This window comes from Cavia porcellus, unplaced genomic scaffold (assembly GCF_034190915.1).
Source record: "Cavia porcellus strain 051 isolate PalLab524CR breed Dunkin Hartley unplaced genomic scaffold, mCavPor4.1 scaffold_23, whole genome shotgun sequence".
Lineage (NCBI taxonomy): Eukaryota > Metazoa > Chordata > Mammalia > Rodentia > Caviidae > Cavia > Cavia porcellus.
The window spans coordinates 55341573-55363484 of NW_026947506.1; the positions used below are offsets into that span (position 1 = coordinate 55341573).

A 21912-nucleotide genomic window follows, 5' to 3' on the forward strand; every position below is an offset into this window, starting at 1 on the left:
TTGCAGCCAAGCCACAGTCCTGTCTGCCCTTTGCCCGCTCAGTGTCTCCCACTAAATGGCTGAGCCCAGCGGGGTGGCAGAGCCGTTGCTCTAGGACCCTCAACTGGGTTCCAGTCACATGAGGCTGTGACTTCCCAGGGCAGAAAAGTTTGCACATCAGAACCAAAGCACCAGCCCTAAGTGTCAAAGCCCCCTTGGCTGGGCTCTGCAGGTTGGTCTTTTGCGTTCCCTTCTCTCGGCACATCGCATCGGTGCTTTCTGGCCTCCCGGCCAGTTCAGCTCACAGCACTCACATATCTCCTGCCATTCTCACCGACACCTGCCCTCCAGCCACTCCCTTCTATGCGAGTTAATAAAATCTAGGTCGAGGCCTTTGTCCCCCATTCTCACCTGGGCTGGACTCAGGACCCCTTGCCTGCCCTTAACTGTGAATATGTCTTAGTGTCTTTATTCTCACAGTGGGGTGCACTGGAGCTGGTAGGTTAGAATTAGTTCACTGGAATTCCAATAATGTTTCCATGGGATTACAAATATAAACTTTGCAGACTTAGTGGAGACAGGAAATAGGCTTCAATAAGATAAATATAAGAGTACTTTTGTTTTGTTTTGTTTGTTGCACTGAGGGTTGAACCCAGGGCCTTTGCACTGAGCTACACATCCCCAGCTCATTTTAATATATTTTTTGAGACAGAGTCTTGCTTACTGACTAGACTGCCAGATGGGGCTTGAACTGGCAATCTTCCTGCCTCACCCTGTCACACTGCTAGGATGACAGGCTGCCCCATCATGCCTGATACATGTCAGATATTTCTTACAGGATGTTGGCTGATTGTGTAGACCAGGCATTCTAGAACTGCCTGGCCTGGCTGTCACCTGCCCTGCTGTGGCTGTGCTGGGGTGAAGCCCTCTGAACACATCTAGGTGGCGCTCACCTCAAGGGCAGGAGTGGGAGTTGATGAGCACACTGTTCCCTGGCGGGAAGGAGGCAGCATCTTCTGTATGTGTGCGTGTGCATGTGCACACATGGTACCACAGACCCAACCCACAGGCCCTCTGCCACTGAGCTACATCCCCAGATATTTTTATGTTTATTTTGAGATAAAGTCTTGCTAAGTTACTCAACTGCCCAGGCTGGGCTTGAACTTGGGATCCTCCTGCCTCAGCCTCCCACAGTGCTGGGGTCACAGGCATGCGCACCATGCCTGGCTTCCCCTCTCTGTGGCTCTGTGGGCAGCTAATGGGAGCCAGCATCCCGCAGTCACCCCTGCAGTCCTGCCACAGGGCTCGGCCGGCCGGATGACCTGCTCTGAGGGTGGCAGGAGAGGCGGGGTGTAAGGGAGCCCAAGCAGGCCACAGGGGCCAGCCGGGTTCCAAGGCCACTCTGGTGGGGGTGCCCCAGCTCCCCATCCTGTCCCGAGGCCCCAGGCCAGGCAGGGGCAGGAGCTCATCTTGGGCAGCATCACTGGGGCGCAGGCCCGGGGTTCAGGGGCTGCTGGGCGCGCAGCAGGGCCCGCAGCTGGCCTATCTGCCAGTCCACGCTTGAGCGCGCCGTGCCGCCCAGGGCGCTGTACTGCTCCACGCTGTGCGCGTAGTCCCACACGCGGCTCACATCGCTGGAGAACAGGGGGCTGTGGACACAGGAGGCGGGCGGGAGGGGGCAGGGGCGAGGGTCAGCCAGCCTGGGGGTGGGGTGGGGTGGGGTGCGGTGGGGAGGGTGGGAGGTCGCACCTGATGCTCTGCAGCTCCTCCAGCGACAGCTGGCTGAGCGCCACCCCGCGGGTCTCGGCCAGGAACACGGCTTTCCCGGAGGCCTCGTGCGCCTGGCGGAACGGCATCTGGGCGCAGGGGTGCAGGGGGCGCTGACGCCGGGCCTGGGCTCTGTTTCCTGATCTCTGCCGCCCGCCAGGGTCCCCCTTCGGCCCCGCACCCCCACTCCCACCCCACTCACCCCTTTGCGGACCAAGTAGTAGGCGAGGTCGGTGGCCAGCATGTCAGGACTGAGCGCCTGCGCCATGTTCTCCCGGTGAATCTGGGGACCCGGGGTAGTGGTGAGCCCCGACAGGTCTGGTCCCCTGGCCTGCTCTTATCTGAGGCCCTGCCTTGCCAGGATGTTACTGTACCCAGAACAGCCTTTCTCCTTGAGCCAGCATGGGGGCCCATGCCTGTAATCCCAGCACTCAGGAGGCTGAGGCAGGAGGCTCCCTGCGAGTTGGAGGCCAGCCTGGGTTACACAGTGAGTTCAAGGCCACTTAGAGCTGCACAGTGAGACCCTGTCTCAAAAACAAACACCATGCTGTGCCCCACTGTGTCTGCAGTGAGGCTTATGCACTTGCATTTCTATCAGATTCTGAGAGGAGGCTGGTGCTGCTCCACTGGGGGACCACACCTTGAGAACCAGTGCTGGGGAGACACCCCAAAGTGTTCCGGTGAAATGGAGATGTGGGAATCTGCCTCAGTGTTATGGGGTTGGGGGGGCGCGGTGCTGAAGCAGGAAGAAAGGATTAGTGCTGAAACTGCGGGGCCAGGTATAGTACACACAGTAACCACTGCATTCTGGGAGGCTGAGGCAGGAAGGTCACAAGTTGGAACCCAGCCTGGGCACTTTAGCAACTTAGTGAGTCCTGGTCTCAAAATCAAAAATTACAAGGGTTGGAGATGCAGCTCAGTGTAAAGGCCCCGAATTCAACCTTCAGGAGAGAGAGGGGAAAAGGGGCAGGAAGGAAAGGAAAGAAAAGGGAAGGGAAGAGAAGGGAAGGGAGGGGAGGGGAGGAGGGGAGGGGAAAGGAGGGGAAGGGAAGAAAAGGGAAGGGAAGGGAGCGAACAAATTAAGAGAAAAGAAAAGCATGTGCTCTGGATAGGACCTAATCCACTGACCCTTCCCAGCTCGTAGGGAGCAGGACCAGGGCCCCCAGCCCCAGCAGCCTCCTTCAGGGATCCCAGTCACAGCCCCTGCAGGGACACAGCATTGGGATGGGGAGGGGCGGGGCTTGCCTGCAGCGTGGAGATGACACCCGCGGCCACCTGCAGAACGGCACTCATGGTATCGGACACTTCGAACACAGCTTCCTTGTCCTCCTGGGGGGTGCACGCAGGGGTGAGGCCCAGTGGGCCCGTCCCCACAGAGCCCCTGCTTGAGGTTAGGGATGGCGGGGTGCACAGGACAGGAAGGACATCGCCACTCTGGGAGTCCCCACCCCCAGCCCCGCACCTGCAGGTCCTTGTTGTAGGTGCTCGGAAGTCCTTTGAGGGTCATCAGGAGCCCGGCACACTGTGGGCAGGGGTAGTTCAGGCTCTGGTGCCCGCACAGAGCACAGCCCACAGGCCCAGCCGCCCTTCCTGGTGCTCACCCGCCCGAACATGCGGCCAGCCTTGCTGCGGATCAGCTCCAGGCTGTCCGGGTTCTTCTTCTGCGGCATCAGGCTGCTCCCGGTGCTGGGGACACAGAGGCTGGGGGTGAGGTGTGAGGTGGTGCCGGAGCAGGCTGGGGACACAGATGGGGCAGAGGCCAGCAAGCCGCACCTGTAGGCATCTGAGAGCTGCACGAAGCCGAACTCCTTGGTGCCGTAGAGGATGAGGTCCTCAGCCATTCTGCTGAGGTGGGTCGCACACAGGGAAGCCCAGAACAGGAACTCCACTGAGCGGGGCGAGGGGGCAGCAGGCGCTCTTGTGGGCCACCAGATGCCTCTGTCCCCGCCCAGCCTGGAGAGGCTCCGGGGGGTCCGAGAGAGGAGCCAGCTGGCATCCATGACTTACCCACAAAGTCTCGCTCGCTGGTGGCATCCATGCTGTTGAGTGTGATGGCCCCGAAGTTCAGTTCTGGGGGTGCAGGAGACACGGGACTGGGCTGGAGGGTGGAGCGTGGGACAACCCCAAAACGGCCCAGGATACCTTACCCATCTCCCAGGAAGGAGTAGGGGTGGAGGTGGGCACAGGCTCACAGCACATGTCACGGGACAGGGCAAGGACCCTGAGCTTCCCCATGCCAGCCTCCATGCCAGGAGCAGCCCTGGCCTCAGCAGCCTCAGGTGAGAAGGACAGAGCCTGCTGTGTGTCTCAGGACAGGACAGGCGTGGGACTGACAGCGGAGAGGGCAGTACATCTCACCTGCTCGCAGCAGCTCCCGGTCCACACCCAGAGGGTTGCCTGCAATAGCCCCGCTGCAGGGTCAGAGGAGACAGAGGTCAGAGGGACCAGGCCTCCTGGCAGGGGTACATGTATGTGCACACACACAGGTGTGCACACATGCACATGCAGAACCAAGTCTTGGTGGTCACAGTGCACCCTGGGGCTTGGCTTTTCCCTGGCCTGGCCACCTGGAACACCACAACATTTGTCCCCAGGCCAGGGAACGGCAGGTTGTAGGTAGCTGCCCTGCTTGGACACCTGACCAGCTTGGTTGTCCCCACCTGAGAGGCAGCTGGAAGCCCTCCTCCTGGCTTACCAGGTGCAGCTGAAAATATATAGTGTGTGTTTACATGAAAAAAATTATGGTAAAAGACAGTGCGATGAGTTCCCTCAGGGGCCTCCTGCTGGCTTCAAACTCTTCCTATCATTCATGTCACTTTCTGAAGCAGTTCTGGAAGCTCTCTTTTGAATGTCTTCACCAGTGACAAAAAATACAGTGAGTGCTGCTGTGGAGCACCACCCAACAGAAAGGCAGGCTTGTAAAACACAACTCGGTGTCCTCATCCACCTTATTCACTGGGCCTGGCACTGTGTGACTTCTGACTCTTCCCCAAAGTCAAAATGACCATGCGAGGGAAATGTTTGGAATCAGTTCAAGACCTTGAGGCAACCACAACAGAGCAAGTAAAGACCCTGGGGAAAGAAGACTCTGGAACTGCTCCAGAAAGCATCAGGGATGATGGGTTTGGAGGAGGGGAGAGCGGATCATGAGAGGATTCGTGGCAATGTGTCTCTTTTACTGTAATAGGCTTTTTAAGACTTAAACATTTGGGCTGGGGATTTAGCTCAATGGCATAAGCGCCTGCCTTGCAAGCAGGCAGTCATGAGTTTGATCCCCGGTACCGATAAAAAGGAAAAAGACCAAAAAAAAAAAAAAGAGAGAGAGAGAGAGAAAAAAGACTTAAACATTCACCGTACCTCCTACTAACCCGCTGCCTGTCCCCTCTGTCCCTGGATTCTTGTGCCACTTCCAAAGGACCACGCAGCCCATGTAGCAAACTGCCCCCACCAGGCCCTTCTGGCCTCACTCACCTCCCCAGTGGCAGGACGTTGATCCGCTTCTGCACCTCCAGCAGCCTCTCCGAATCCCGGGTCAGTGCCACGGCGTGGCTGTGGGAGGCCAGGGCTGCAGGCTCAGGGCAGCAGGCTCAGGGGCAGCTGGTCTCCCCACAGTCCCCCACGTGCCCCTGGCTCACCTCAGGATCCAGTGGCTCCAGCGGATGGGCTGGGCCCTCTGCAGGTGTGTGTACCCCGGAAAGAGAACGTCACGTTCCCTGCAGGGGCAAGAGGACCAGGAGCCTGAGAGCTGAGGCCAGGCACTACCTGCCTGGGACTCCAGGACCTGGGACCTCCAGGGAGAGTCAGGTGGTCTGCAAACCCCTGCCCACACGAGGGACTAAGTAGTCTCCTAGGGACACATAGGTCTGTTATGGTTTAGATATGTGTTCCCAGTCTCGTGTGATTGGATCACCAGGCACCATACTCATCAAGGGATTCATCCATGGAAGAGCTAACAGTTAAATGTACTGTTAGGAGGCGTGGCCTGGGAGGTGGTCGCTAGGGGCATGGCCTGGGAGGCTGCATTCTTGTCCCCAGCTCCGCCCCTCCCTTCTCTGCTCCCAGGCCACCACTGGTTATACATCTGCCCTCACCCAGACCTGTCCCTCACACTGTTCCTGTTTGGAGCCAGTCAACCATGGACTGAACCCTCTGGAACTATAGGCAAAAAAAAAAAAAAAAAAAAAAACCTCGGCCTCCTTTAATTTTCAGGAGCAACATGAAAGCCAACTGTGGTGAGGTACACTGTAGTCCCAGCACTTGGAAGGCTGAAGTAGGAGGGTCACAAGTTAGAGCCCAGCCTGGACAACTTAGCAAGATCCTGCCTCAACATTTAGGAAAAAAGTTGGGGCAAAGGCTGGGGATGTAGCTCAGTGTGAAGGCCCCAGTTCAATCCTTAGTACCCGTGAATGAATGAATGAATGAATGAACAGCAGGGCCACAGCACAGGAGCTGTTGGGTATTTAATTCATCCATTTGAAGGGTATACTCAGTTTGCAGCTATCACCATGGTCAACTGTAGAACACTTTCATCACCCCAGGGAGACCGCCCTGATGTCTTTGCATTCCAGCATAAGGGGTCAGAGGGCCTCAGGAAAGACCAGGGTCAGCCCCATCCCACACAGGGGCTCAGCAGCCAGGTCTACAGAACCAAAGCCCCACAGGCAGCCCATGCATGGGGACGCCAGGAGGAGGGGGACTGGTGGCTCCACGCTCCACCCGGTGGCTTTGGAGGAGGGGGTTTCCTGCTCTGTCCACCCTGGCCACCTAGACCTGCCTGCCTGGGGACAGACGGCCCCTGCCGCCCCTGCATCCTCTCTTACGCCTCTGCCCGGTCCACCATGGTCCTGATGAGCTCACGCAGGAGGCCCGAGAGTGAGGTGCAGGTCTGCCGCATCCACAGCCGCAAGTCAGTCACCACCTGGTCATTCCGGCTGCGCCCCGTGTGCAGCTTCCCAGCCACATCCCCAATGAGCTCCTGGGGTGAGAGAAGCCCAGGCTCAGGGCTGCCTGCCACTGCAAGAGGGGAGACCCAGGTCCCAGCCCTGCACTGGCCTCTCCCCAACTCTGCAGGGTCCCAAGGCCGAAGGGAAGAGGATGACAGCTAGTGGCCCGGTAAGAGGGGAAGGAGGCAGGCAGGCAGAGGGGACGTGGGGACGTTGCACCTTCAGGCGCCGCTCGTTGGCCGTGTGGATGTCCTCATCATTAGGGTGCAGCTTGAAGGTGCCCTGGGCCCACTCTTCTGCCACCTGTAGTAGGAACAGCCTGGGGGTCAGGTGGAGACATCAACTGCTGAGAGGTGGGGAAACTGAGTGCCCCCCCCCATCCCATATCTCAGGCCCAGCCATCTTTTCCCTCAAGCCAGGAAATTATGCAAGTCTTTAAAAGATGAAGACAGTGGCAGACTCGGTAGTGAATGTCTATAATGCCAGCACCAAGGGAGGCTGAGGCAGGAGGGCCTCAGGTATGAGTACTGCCAGGGCACTTTAGAGAAAGACTATCAAAAAATTTTTAAAAGGGCCTAGATGATATTCAGTGAATACCTCTAGGTTTGACCCCCAGTACAATTTAAGAAAAAAAAAAGAGTACCTGGTCAAGGCCATGCAGGATCTGGTCTCTCTCGGAGCTGGTGAGGAGCCCCGCCTTCTCCAGGCCCCGGCTGTAGGCCTTGCTCCCCTGCACGTCCACCTCCCACAGGTGCCGGTCATAGGCGATGGACGCATTGAATCTCTCCATGATGGGGTCCACTGCACCCACAAACCGGCCACCCCACAGCTTCCCGCTCTGGACAGGAGAGACAATGAGTTAATGAATGAACCATCCTCCCTCCCCCGAAAAAGGGCCTTAAGGACCAGGCAAGGAAGCATAGGCCTGTGATCCCAGTTCTCCAGGAGGCTGAGGCAGGATGATCAAAAATTGGAACTTAACTTGGCGACTTAGCAAGGCCCTGTTTTAAAATAAAAGATACAAAGTGTGAGGGTATAGCTCAGGGAGCAGGCCCTGAGTCCAATCCTCAGGACTACAGCGAGAAAAAGTCCACAGGAAACATATGAACGAGCTTATTTTTCCTGAACAGATAAGGAAACTGAGGCACTGAGGGTAGGAGCCCTGGCTGCACAGAAGTCAGGCTTCTTTGCCATCACAGGGTGTGACTGTAGAGAGATGGTGGCATTGTACACGGCTAAATTAGGAATATTCTAAGAACTCAGACATGGCTGGTCCCTGAGGGAGTCAAGACAAAAGATGAAAACAACAAAAGGAGAGGCCTACACACTCCCCAGGGGGTGAGGTTAGTGATAACATCTGGTCTAAATGGCATCAGCCACCCGCATAGGCAACCACCCTGCATTCCTCTCCTCCCCAGAAGCGCTTTGATCTTCCGAGTCTGCTGGCTGCGTGCTTCCTCATTGGGTGATATTACCCTACGCAACTGTACGTGTGATCTTATTGGTCAATCACAGCTGTAACCCACATTGTTCCCACGTGGGTTTTGCTCTATAAAATTTCCCTATAGGGTGGGATCCCCAGCTACCCACTCAGGTCCCTTCCAGTCCTTGGGCAGGAGTTTTCTATTGCTCAATAAATATATCCTGCTCTTATCCTCCCTTGTTCCTAGAATTCATTCTTCAACTTTTAGAGAACTCAGGGTACCAGACACCTGACATCTGACAGGTTGGGAGACACAATATTTCTCTTATGTCTCATTTGGAGGTTCTGATATCATCCCTGTGACAGTGGCATCCCTGGGGCCACAACAGAAATTTTTGGATCTTTCTTGTCTCTGACCAAGTGAAGAAGTCACCTCAAACACTTTGCTTTTTTTTTTTTTTTTTTTTTTTGTCTTTTTTGAGACGGGGTCTCGCTATGCAGTTCAGGCTGGCCTTGAGCTCAGTTTGTAGCTTTGTAGCCTAGGCTGGTCTCGAACTCGAAACAATCCTCCCACCTCAGCCTCCTGAGTGCTGGGATTACAGGAGTGAGCCACCACACCTGGCTCTGCTTTTTGTTTTTTAGAGATGAGGTTTCTCTATGCAGTTCAGGCTGGCCTCATAGCGATCCTCCTGTCTCAGCTGGGATTACAGGCATGTGCCCCTGCATCTAGCCAAAAGCTCAGTTTCAATCCAGCCATGCTGTGCCAGTGAGAAGAATAAGGCTGCCACCTGCATCTCATGGTACACTGCAGGCACCCCACCAGGCTGTGACTCCTCTGTGCCTGTCAGCCCTGCTGCCAAAGGACTCTGATCCAAGGTGGCCTCTGTCCCATAGGCCTTGTGTGTGTGCTCCACCCCCAGGTACCCAGCAAGACCTGATCTTCAGCAAACCATCCCAAGAGGCTGAGGCAGGAGGATCACAGGTCTGAACCCAGCCTGGGCAAGATACTGTCTCAAAACAAAAAATGAAAAAGGGCTGGGGATGTAGCTCAGTGCGAAAGTCCTGGGTTCAATCCCCACACCAGAAAAATAAAGCACTTATAGAGCCCCTGGCCAGAGGGACCCGGCCAGGGAGCCAAAATCAGGAGCCTGGAAGGGGCTCTGAGCAGCTTCTGGGCCTCCTCTCCTTGTTAGTAATAACAGCTCCCTAATAAGCAGGCCTCCGCCCAACCAATTAGCACCAACCCTCGGGATGGCCTGGACAAGCTCAGGTCATGCAGCCTACACTTGGGGGGCCCTGTGCTTTGGGACTAAGCCCCATCCTGCAGGCTGCCTTGTAAAATGGCCCCAGGAGGCAGCCAGAGGCGGTGCCACCCACGGGGGTGGGGGTGGGGGAGGACAGGAAGCCCAGGGTGGCTGCTGCTCTGCCAGGGAATGCCTGACCCAGGCTGAGCTCTAGAGATGAGTGTACAGGGACACGGGGCTGGGCAGGGGCTGGCAGGGGCTGGGCAAGAGGTGCAGCGACTTAGGAGAGAGCACCAGCAGCATTGTCACCCTTGGCCACCATTTCTGCAGCACCTCCTGGGCTGGGTCCCAGGGGAGGCGAGGCGATTCCAGGATGGAGCCAAGCCCAGTGCCCTGCTCTGGGCCCCCAGGCCTCCCGCACACAACCCAGAGGCTGGCGGGCAGGCACTGTCCCCACCCGGTTCTTTTCTTCACAGGGACCAAGAGGGGAGGAAGTCCCCCAGTAAGGACAGAGGGGCTGGGGCCCATATTCCTGCTTCCCAGCTGCAGGTTCCCTTTTGAGCATCAGCCAAACAGTGGGGGGCCCCCCTTTTGTTATTTTATTTTCCCCAGTATTGGGAATTGAGGCCAGGGTCTCTGCACTGAGCGAAGTCCCCAGCCTTTTATATTTTTCAAAGACGGGGGTCTCACTAAGTCTCTAAATTGCCCAGGCTGGGCTCTAACTTGCAAGCCTCTTGCCTCAGCTTCCTGGGCCTGCTGGGATGACAGGGGCGTGCCTCCCATCCTAAGGATTCATTGCATTGGCCTCCTGACCCAGTGGCTTAGAGCAGGAGGTGCACAGCTGTTACTGTCCCCACCTACTGGGGATTTGTGGCAGCCCCTCACAGGAACCATGACGTCCCCCCCTTGGCTCTTCCCGCCCCGCACCGGGGCTGCACACAGCCAGGTCGGCTCAGGCCACACTCACCTCTGATGCCATACTGGGCGGTTCCTGGCTGTCCGGGAGCCCCGGTTCTCCGAGTCTGGAGGACAAGAGCAGACTGATGACTCTGGCCCATGGCAGCCCGTGGGGACAAGGGCCTGTGTAGTGCCCGGAGCGCACCATCGTCCCCGGCATCCCCGGTTCCTGCTGGTAACCCCTGCCGCCGCCGCCGCACTTACCCGGTTGTTCACGTCGCCTGTGTCCACGCAGCCCGCCCGCAGGGGTTTCCTGGCCTGCCAGATAGCTGCTCCTTGCCTAGCTCTGACCCCGCCTCCGGGAGGCGGACGCACCAATCCAAGGCCGCCCAGCCGGTGGGCGTTGCCCTCGGCGTCCAACCAGGGATGTGGGCGGGGCTTTCGGTGAGCAGAAGCTGCCCAGGGCAGGACGGCGCGGGTGTCGCAGCGCCACAGGGCCCCGGTTCAAGGGTCAAGACTATGACCACACCCTCGGGCCAGACGGGCTCGGCAGATCTAGACGGTGAAATGGCTTGTCGCTCATTCACTCATTCAAGGAACACGCGCAAACCTTCCTTGCGCGCTAAATACAAGTGGAAGAAAAAAAAACGGGAAACCGGAATCTGAAGAGGTCAAGGGTCAATGACCTCTGGGGTCTGTAAACCTGAGGTCACAGTCCAGAGTATCTGGCAGCTCAGAAGGACAAGGCTTCAGCAAATGGGCTGTGGCAGGAAGGGCAGGAAGCGCATGGAGCTGGGGAAGGTGTTTGATGACAGAGCTTTCCCCACAGTAGAGAACCCGGCAGGCATCAGGCTCTGTGCTAAAGCGCTTGTGTGCTTCTCGCTGGCTCACCTTCACGACAGTTCTGCTCACCAATTAAGAAACAGATGCTGTGAAAACTTGCCAGTGAGCCTGGCATGATGCACACACACATCTATGACGCCAGCATCTGGGAGGCTAAGGCAGGAGAGTCATCTGTGAGTTGAAGGCAGGTCTGGACTACATAGTGAGACCCTGAATCTTAGTTGCTTTAATCATTGCTGAAACAAAATACCCAACACCCAAAAGATAAAGGAGGAAAGGTTTATCTTAGCTCACAGTTTGTGGAGGTTTCAGCCCACAATTGGCTGGCTGCGTCACAGAGCAGCATGGCAGACAGGCATTTGGAGGAGAAACAGTTCATGGCAGGCAGAAGGTAGCAAAGCACCAAGGGATAACCACTTTCTGTCTTTATTATCTTACACAGGCTACTCAGGGTAGCCTCACATCCCTAATCCTAGTGCCCTTGATCCTAGCACTGCACTGTGAATCAATCCCAGCACCACACTCTAGACCCAGCCTGCAAAAGCCCCACCTATGACTGCATGAGGTTTCATGGGGGCTTTTAAACACAAGACATAACATCCTGGATTTAAAAAAAAAAGATCCTGGAATGTAGCTTAGCACTTCCTGGGTTCAGTTTCCATACTGCAAAAAGAAATCAGTCTAGAATGTTTTCCCCTATTGAGAACCATATGTTAGTGACAGTATCTTTAGAAGCAACAGTATGGATGTAGAAATTGCAAAGTGATCTCACAAACCCAGGGGAAGGATCAGGCTCAGGAAGACCTAGAGTTTTTTGTTTTGTTTTCTCTGGTTTGGTGTAGTTCTTTCAGGCAGGGTCTCACTATGTAGCCCAGACTGATCTGGAACTCGCAGTGATCCCTCCTGCCTTAGCCTCCTAAGTGCTGGGGTTTAGATGTATACCACCATGCCTGGCTAAGAGCTGAAGTCTTTAAAGTTTATACCTCAGGCTCATTCTTGGCACAGAGATGACCTGTAACAATTTTTTAAAAAATAATAATGCCAGGGATATAGCTCAGTGGCACAAGCACCTGCCTGGCAAGTGTGAGGTTGTGAGTTGGATCCCCAGTACCAAAAATAAAATAAAATTTAAATTAAAAAAAAACTAGTAAAACCCTTGGGAATCAAATTTCCAAAGCTACCACATTATTAAATTCAAATGTCCAATTTTCAACAACAAAATAATAAGACATGCACACTTTCAAGTATGACTCATCCAAAGGGTGAAAATAAATCAACAGAAACTGTCCATAAAAAAGACTCTGTGACAGATCTAGTAAACAAAGACTTTAAAACAGTTATCTAGCTTGGTGCATGTCTGTGATCCCAGTATTTGGGATGTTGAGGCAGGAGGATTGCCACAAGTTTAAGGTCAGTCTGGACTATATAGTAAGATACTCTCTCAACAATACAAAACCAAAACAGTATAAAATAAACTGGGTGTGTTGGCACACACCTATAATCCCAGCTTCTGAAGGCTGAGGCAAGAGAATCACATGTTCAAAATCAGCCTAGGCTACATTAAGTTCCAAGCCAGGCTGAACCACATAATAAGACCCTGTCTCAAAAAAAAATCTTAAGAAGCCAGGTGTGGTGGCATGTACCTGTAATTTAGCACTGTAGAAGACTAAGACATGGCAACTCCAGTCAGGGCAACTCAATGATACAATAAGACTCTGTCTCAAAAAAAAAATTTTAAAAGGTCAGGGGATGTAACTCAGTGTAAAAGCCCTGGGTTTTAAACACTAGTACTAAAAAGAAAAGAATAAATCTATAATTACGTGCATTTTACCACATCAAAAAATTTTTTAAAGTATAAGATATAAAAACATTATCATATAAACACTTATAAACTCTGAAGTGCCTATCTTCATAGCAAGTTAAACTTTAAGGCAAGAAATATTACCAGAGATAGAGGATCACTATACAATGTTCAAAGGGTCCCTTTATCATTGAGCACTAACAATCCTAAATCTTAAATAGCTATGCTCCTAATAACCTAGCTTCAAAAATACATAAAGCAAAAATAAACAGAACTAAAAGAACAAATGAATAAGCCCAAAATCATAATTGGCGATTTCAACATTTTTCCTCCTATAATTGACAGAAGCAATGTACAATAAATCAGGAAAGATATGGAACACGTAAATAAAGTTAACCAATTTGACTTTATGGACAAAAAAAGACTAAGCCATCTAACAACTATAAAGTGAATTACTATTATCCTCTGGAAGCAACAGAATGATACTTTTTTAAAAAATTATTTTAAAATGACCCTTAAACCAGGCACAGTGGGACATGCCTGAAATCCTAGCACTTGGGATTTTGCAAGATAGGATCACATGTTTGAGCCCAATTGGGCAACTGGATAAGAAACTGTCTCAAATCAAACCAACCCCTTAAATACATTGTGGTATGTTGATACTATTAAACATTATCTCTACAACAAAAAGAAACAAACTATTAGGGGCTTTAGCTCAGGGGCATAAGCACCTGCCTTGCAAGCAGGTGGTTGTGAGTTAGATCCCTAGTACCGATAAAAAGTTTAAAAAAAAAAGAGCAAAGAAACAAACTATTCATCTATGCAACAATTTGGATGAATGACTGGAAAATTATGGGGGAGATAAAAAGAAGCCAACCCCCAAAGGTTACATATTGTATGATTCCAGTGGCTTCTTTTCCAAAGGAGAAGTCTAAAGGGCAGGGACTGTGCAAAGGAGGGTGATGAATCCTTGGGTATAGGAACTGATCCCCATCTTACGCATGAACCTACTCATGTAATTAAGTGCATGGAAATTAACACACACATGCATGCATGCAGGAGGAAGGGTGTGAGGATATCCAAGTAAGATGGGCTGCTACATGGGTGTCAATGTCTTAGTGCTACTACCTTACGGTTTTGTAAAATGTTACCACTGGGGAAGGTGAGCAAAGTGTAAAAGGGTTTCTGTGTTATTTCCTACGACTGCATGTGAATCTAGAAATGGCTTCAAGAAAAACTCAGTAGCCAGGCATGGTGGTGCATGTGTGTAATGGAGACTGAGGCAGGAAGCTTGCTAAGAGTTGGAGACCACTCTGGGTTATATAGTGATTTCAAGGCCAGTCTGAATTACACAGTGAGACCCTGTCTCAAAAAATAAAACTAAACCAAAAGCCCCCTGAAATATCCAAAGTACACAATTGAGTAATGTTAATATTTTTATATTACTGTACTGTGAACATATTTCCATACATTTTCATCCTGTGAAACTGAAATTATACTCACTAAATAATAACTTCTTTGGGCTGGGGATTTAGCTCAGTGGCATAAGCGTGTGCCTGGCAAGCACAAGGACATGAGTTCAATCCCCAGTACCACCAAAAAAAAAAAAAAAAACCAAAACAACAACAACAACAACAAAAAACTTCCTTTTTGTCTCCTCCCTCCAGGCCCCATAACCCCTATTCTTTTTTTTTTTTTTTATCGGTACCGGGGATTGAACTCATGACCGCCTGCTTCCAAGGCAAGTGCTTATGCCGCTGAGCTAAATCCCCAGCCCCTGGCAACTCCTATTCTATGTCTATTCGGCTATTTTAGGTATCTCATGTAAGAGAAATAACAGTATTTGCCCTTTTGTTGCTCGCTTATTTCTTCAACTCAGTATCCTTAAGGTTCAGTCATGTTTTAGCCTGTGGCAGGATTTCATACTTTTTAAAGGTCATATACTATTCCATCATACATATAGACTCTTTGTTTTTGTTCAGCCTCCAAAACCGTGAGACAAAAACCTTTTCTCTTTATAAATTAATAACCTCCATTGTGTGTGATAGTGTCAGAAAGCTGACTAATGCATCTTCTCACAGAAGGGAGGGCTTTCCTTGGCTACATTTTCAAAGGAGCCCTCTGCCTTCTCTCCTTTGTGCTCCTCATAGCACTGGTTACTCTCCAGTGTGCTCTACTTGTCACTATGGCTGGTTTTTCCTGCACATTAGAACCTAAGCAGAGATTTCTGTTTTATTCTTTATTTCAAACACCAAAGCACTGAGTGTAACATGTGTGTTGAATGAAAGATGTTTGTTGAATGAAAAAAATGGCTGAGTAAATGAGTTACAGATGCCTAATTTGTATAGTTTGCTGTGAGTGAATAATGTGTATCCAGCTGCAGGATGATGTCTGGTTCTAGTCATCAGCATTCAGTAAAGTTCCTATTGCTGCTATAACTGAAGAGAACAATGATGCTTCTGAAAGCTGAAGACAGGAAGAAAAGGAGAAAGTTTTTTTTTAAATAACACTGAAGATTGAACCCAGAACCTTCATACTCAGCTACATCCCCTAATCTTTAAACATTTTTTAAAGTATTTTGAGGCAGGTTTTAAGTTTCTAAGTTGCCCAGGGGGCTAGTGCTTACAGTCCTCCTGCCTCAATCTCCGAGTGCTGAGATTACAGGAGCACACAATTATACTTGGCTGAGGAGGGGATCTTTTGGGGGGGCAGGGGGAGGGATACCAGGACCTTGTGCTTGCCAGGCAGGCAGTTATGTCACTGAGCTGCATCCCTGCGTAGGAGGGGATCTCAATTTACTCCTGTCCTCTGAACATCACGCTAAGAAACCTCAAGCTCTGACTCCTGCCTAAGGAAGAGAAAAAATGTTGAAGACACTGTAGCCTTCGGCAGAGCAACTATCTCTACACGGACAAAGCAATAACCAGTATGACTACTAACATTACTTGAGTTTTAACCGAATGCTAACATCCTATATTATCTCCTTAAATCCTCACAACCAATCTTGGGGCCAACTCTAATAATCCCTCCCACTATAAGAATGAGGAAACTGAGTCTGGGGTGCTGCCTGGAAGGGTTTATTCCTTGCTGTCTGCTTCCTGGCTACCATGAGGTGAGCCGCTCTCTTCCGCCCTCGCCATTTCCCTCCGCAGCCAGCCCACCACGGCTCTGCTTCTGGGAGCCAAAGGAAACCTCTCTTCCTTAACGTGTGGGGTTTGGGTATTGTATCCCATGATGAGGAGGGGAACTAAGACATTCAGACCTCAAGTGACAGAGTCCCATCATCGGTGGGGGTTGGAGGGTGGCAGCATTGCCAAGAGCTGATTCAGCAAATGTTAATTACCTAAGGATCAAATTAATGAACATGGGGTCCTCCCCAACCTTGCATGACAGCCATCTGCCTTTCCATCCCTGGAGTGAGAAGGGGAGTTTGACCAGGAGGGGTTAAGGGTGTGTAGCCAGCTAGATGCTGGGCAACCACAAACTAAAACAATAACAACAACAGATTGACAAGGAGTTCAAGGCATGTGGGTTGCTGTGTTCTTCTGTAAAGGCAGGCAGAAACCCTGAAACGACACCCAGGATTTGGAGGCAGACTTATTTATGTTGATGGACACCAATTGAGATCATTTCCAGAATATCAGAACCGATCTCTGGAGGTCTAGAACTTATATGAGATAAGCAAGCAGGAAGTACAGAGGCAGCATGGCTTGTCCATTGGGGACTGGTTTACACAGTGTGCACCACACTGACCAGGCGTTTCTAGGAGACAGGAGCAACCGCAACTGGAACAGGAACTGTTACCTGGGCAACCAAGAAACAGAAGTAGGCTGGCTGGGGGTGCATTTGCTGCTATGCTTCAGCTACTGAATTAAGGTTGCTTGACCATATGCACAGGGTGTTGAATGTGGGGGTTCAGACCTGAAAGGTCCCAGGGGACAACAAGAGCCTCACCTGCTAGTTCTCCAGGGAGAGCACTGTTGGCCATGAGTTCCAGCAAAGGCCTGGCCATGGGCAGCACTGCATGACCAGGCTCCTACCAGGCCCTGAGAAGCAGAGGGAACGGGAATGAAATCTAAACCGCGTACTTCTTTGGGTGTGGCCTTGAGGATATTATTTAACCCTCCAAACTTTAGTAAAAAGCGGATAATGGCTGGGGAGAGACATGCACACCTGTAACTCTAGCACTCTAGAGGCTGAGGCAGGAGGGTTGCCTCAAGTTTGAGGCCAATTTTGGTTACAAAGTGAGTTCAAGAACAGCCTGAACTACATGGCTAGATCCTGTCTCGAAAAAACAGCAAAAATGTATTACATTGAAAGACATGCAGCCATCGAGACTTCCTCTCCCTCTGAGCCCATGAATTCCAACGTTCTTGCCCCTTTCTGAAGTGGTTCTGGGCTCCTCTCCCGTGGTAATCTCTTTCTTTGTGCTGTTGTGGTTGCCCAATGTACTGAACTGATCCAACATGTTTCCCTTTTATGGTCATTTTTTGATATCAGGGCAGAGACAGAACTCACACAGTGCCAGATCCAGTGAATATAGTGAATGAAGACAATATATATTTTTTTGATATTGGGCATCAAACTCAGAGCCTTGTGCTTGGCAGGTGGGCACTGTGCCCCTGAGCCATATCCCCGACTCACTCTCATCTGTTTTTTACAAGCTGTCTTTCCACTGGTTGGCACTCGGGAGCAGCATTCACCGTGTTTTTGATCACACCACATAAAGACATACACATGGCTCGTCATGAGGAAAACTTTCCAGTGCCAAGTGCTTTTTGTTACCTGTGCTTTTCTGCAGAAAGGTGCTTAGAACCGTGCCCAGCCCTTGAGTAACCACTGCAGAGGACCTTGTTCACTCTCCCTTTGTGTGACCTGTGTGGCCCTGGGAACTCAGAAAACTAGTTTTGAAGTCAAGGTGCTGGCCTGCCTTGGATTTCATCTCAGTTACCATGAAGTTCATGACCTTGGGCAAATCAGTTCATCTAAGCATGGAGTTGGCTAAATGTCCTTCTCTGTAAAATAAAGATGATGATGACAATGTGTCTGCCTCTTCAGATGAAATGTGATGATAAGTACAGCGTGGTTCTAAAACACACCTTCAAATTCCTCCTGAGCCTCTGCTCACAGGTGGAGACTAGACTACTTCCTTCCCACCTTGAACACGGGCTGGTCACTTTCTAACCACCATTGAAGAAGCTATTTTAATGCAGATTAAAACTTAAAGCTTGCATTTCTAATTCTAAGCGTGTTTCTAACACTGTTCAAGGGTGAGACCAGGAGACACAGCCAGTTCCCGTGGTTAGAAAGCTACAAACTTAAGGAGCTTTGAGGCTCCAGGTGCCAACTGCAAGATAAGGGTCGCTCGGCCAGGAAGAAATGTTTCTCTTGCTTCCAGGTCCCAGAGAGTCCCCACTGCAAGGACACCTCTGCCCAATCTCAGACAATGATGAGTTGTTCCTCTATGTCATATGATAATAACCTCATTTAGTTGCTGTTTCTGTAAGAGTAGATTCTGCTTAGAAATTGATGATAAAGACCAACTGTAGGATATTATGTTATCTGCCTTTCGTATTTCCTTTTGGAAACATATATAACTGATTGGAAAACAGGTCAGGGCTGATGATTTGGAACTGAGATTCTCATTTGTCCACCAGTATAATAAATGGTTTTTCTCTAACTCCTTGGTGTGAAGAGTTTTCCATTTGGTTTAATACTGGTTTTTCTGCAACACCATGTTATCAGGTTTCTGGGGTGCTGTGTGCTCCTTTCTCTGAAAAAGAGCACAGTAGTGAGGAGGTTGATATCAGCCATTTGGGTAGCCCCCCATTCCGACGTCAGATACAGCGTCCTATCAAAATCCTGCTTCATTTCTGCTGTATGCAGAACTGAAGATAACATCTTCTGATTGGTCACAGGTGCAGTGCTTGGGTGCCTGAGTTATGGATCTCTATGATTGACCAGTCACACCCACCTGCACAGTTGGCTGGCCACACCATAATTTCCTGCCTCACTGGGGAGCAAACCCAGAACCTTCCCATTAAGCTATATCCCCACCTCTCTTTGTATGTTTTAAATTTTGAAAGAGGGTCTCTCTAAATTGCACAGATTGGGCTGGATTTTATAATCCTCCTGTCTCCACCTCCCTGAGTGCTGCGATTACAGGCATTCCGTCCATCCATCATCTATCTAGAAGAAAGGATGAAAGCATTAACCTGTTTGAAAGGTACCTGGGCACGACACTGACTATGACTGCACTTCAGCCCGTCTGTCTGTCACACTTGAGCCCTTTGGTGGGCCCCAGACCTCCCTCCCTGTCTGCCTCATGGCCTGGCTAGGGGACGCCTCTCTGCTCCTGAGTCATTGCTCTTCTACGCAAGCCCACAAAGCTGCAGTGTGGAGTTATTAATGTTCAGAGCTGGTCCTGCAACAATGCGTCAGCCAGACAGGTGGAGGGAGTGCATCTTCCATGTTTGTACCGTCTGTGATCACCAGAGCCATCAGCAGATGTTTGCTGAGTGAACATGAGCACCCTTAGCCTTCCCTTGTGGTTCTCATTTCTCAAGGGAGCGACACAGGCTTTTCCAGGCAAATCCAACCCGCTGGGCCTCGGGTAGTATTTGATTTACTTGGTGATTTTAAGTCAATGCTTTTGAAAAACATTTTTTGTAACTTAAAGTAGCATGATCATTGAAAAACATTTAAATACAGAATGTGTAAAACTAAAAGTTAAAAATCTCCCTTACTTCTCTTCCAATCAACTTCCCAGATACAACCACCAGAAAAAATTTTAACAGCTTTATTGATAAATAATTCATGTACATATGCCATAAAATTTATATTCAAATAAACTCACTGCTTAAGGAGTACAATGCAATGTTTGTAGTATTTAGGGTCGTGCAGTCATCCCTGCCAATCAGGTTTAGGACTTTTTTTGTTTGTTTGTTTGTTTTTTCCATTCTGGGGATTGAACTCACGACTGTACGCTTGCAAGGCAGGCACTTATGCCACTGAGCTAAACCCCCAGCCCCATTTTGGATTTTTAAGACAGTCTTGTTATGTAGTGCAGGCTGATCCTGAATTCACTGTGTGGCTCGGGCTGCTGTTGAACTCCTAGCAATCTTCCTGCCTCAGCTTCTTGAGTGCTAGGATTACAAGTGTGCACTACCACACCCAGCTAGATATTTGCAAATTAGGTAAGAAAAAAAGGAACACAAAAGGTTTGCTGTATGACTTACATAATTATACAGCTAAAGTCCTTTGACTCACACTAATAGACAAAATTATTCCATTAGTGGGTCTATTTTCCTATTATGATATTTATGTTAATGTCTTTCTTTTTTTTTTTTTTTTTGGTCTTTTTCCTTTTTATCGGTACCGGGGATCGAACTCACGACTGCCTGCTTGCAAGGCAGGCGCTTATGCCGCTGAGCTAAATCTCCAGCCCCTTAAATGTTAATTTAAACAATTAAAAATTTTATTTTATTTTGAGACAGGTCTCACTAAGTTGCTGAGTTATGCACGGTGGGCTTGAATTTGTCATCTGTCTGCCTCAGCCTCCAGAGTGCAAGGCTGACAGTTGTGTGCCACTAAGCTTGACTTTAATATTACTGCTGATATCAATTCCCTTACCAAATGGAATCTACAAACTAAATTTTTTGAAACTATTAAAGAGTGACTAAAACTGCAGAAACCAACTAGCTGAACTTATGGAAAATTCTGGGGAAACAAGTAAGATAACATAGTGAACAATGTTACTATTTATTTATTTAGAAAGGGTTTCACTATGTTCAGGCTGGCCTTGAACTCACTGTGATCTTCCTGCCTCAGCCTCCCAAGTGCTGGGATCACAGGTGTACATCACCATATCTGCTAAGGTTATTACTTATCATGATGTAGAACTCTCCCATTTAATGATTCTGTCTCTGTCTCTGTCTTTTGGAGACAAGGTCTTGCTGTGTAGTTCAGGCTGGCCTTGAACTCATTTTGTAGCTCAGGCTGATCTCGAACTCCCAGTGATGTTCCTGCTTTAGCATCCTGAGTGCCACCACACCTGGCTCCAAGTGAGTTTTTGATAGGACAAATGTCTCAATGCCTATTTGCCTGAGGTAGAGATCAATCCAGGCCTTTTGGATACAAAAAGACTCCTTGAGCTGTAACTCTCCATCACGGTCAGCTTTGTCACCCGCCTGCCCTTATTCTGCAGAGCATAATCCTTTTGCACGTTCACTAAACGGACAGCCTCCTTTGCCTTTTCAGTGCACCTTGTCCAATTCTTCTTTTAAGACACCAAGGACCTGGAAAGAACGCCCTGGCACCCACCAACTGGTGACAAGGTTAGAAGTAATCTCCTAAGATTGCATAGCCTCTAAAGAAAGTGATGGAGGTGACCACAGGCTGTCTAGCTACACAGTTACTGTGAATATCATGAAATACAGCTCTTAGCAAGAACCTTTCTGGGGGCCAAAAAAGAGCTTAGGAAATCATAATGGACAGAACATGAAATTACAAAAAAAAAAAGCAGAAAAAATTAGCAATACCTTTGACTCAAAAACATCAGATGCTACAAATATTTTGCATATTTCCTCCTAGTCTTTGAGAAATTTTTCAAATTTATATCCCAATATCATCCCAATCCTGTTTTTTGTTTTAAAAATGTAATAAATAAAATGTAAAATTAGCTGTGCATGGTGAAACATTCCTGTAATGCCCAGCCAGGAGACTGCAGTAGGAGGCCCACCCTGAGGAATTTAGCAATACTCTTACATCTCCCTACAGCCATCAAAAAAAGAGGTCTGAGGATGTAGTTCAACGTAAAGGGTTACAAACATTGCAATGTAATGGGTTCAAACATTGCAAAATTAAAGGGCCTGTGTTCAAACATTGCAAAATACATTTTATTAAAAAACAAATCATGCAGTTCCATCTCCCACATCCTTATTTTTTCCTACATCACATCATTTTGTGTAAGTAAAAAATCTGCCTTGAGCATCTCCCCAGCATATCAAATACTGT

General features: G+C 49.8%; 1 protein-coding gene across 1 annotated transcript; it reads right to left on the bottom strand.

Annotated features, from left to right (window-relative positions):
* Positions 1–1075: 1075 nt before the first annotated feature.
* Positions 1076–10659, bottom strand: Asl (argininosuccinate lyase). The gene is made up of 16 exons (XM_013148255.3): positions 10518–10659; positions 10324–10378; positions 7333–7527; positions 6909–6992; positions 6567–6721; positions 5382–5459; positions 5218–5295; positions 4105–4157; positions 3754–3816; positions 3520–3634; positions 3348–3432; positions 3209–3268; positions 2992–3075; positions 1949–2029; positions 1729–1835; positions 1076–1628 (listed from the first exon to the last, which is right to left on the bottom strand). The coding sequence occupies exons 2-16, from the start codon at positions 10333–10335 to the stop codon at positions 1460–1462; spliced, it is 1419 nt and encodes a 472-aa protein (XP_013003709.1). The 5' UTR covers positions 10336–10378; positions 10518–10659; the 3' UTR covers positions 1076–1459.
* Positions 10660–21912: the final 11253 nt, after the last annotated feature.

Coding starts and splice junctions, on each gene's coding strand:
- Asl (XM_013148255.3), bottom strand. Junction 3,433..3,519: donor CAGCTCTCAGATGCCTACAG/GTGCGGCTTGCT, acceptor CTGTGTCCCCAG/CACCGGGAGCAGCCTGATGC. Junction 1,629..1,728: donor GAGGAGCTGCAGAGCATCAG/GTGCGACCTCCC, acceptor CTGTGTCCACAG/CCCCCTGTTCTCCAGCGATG.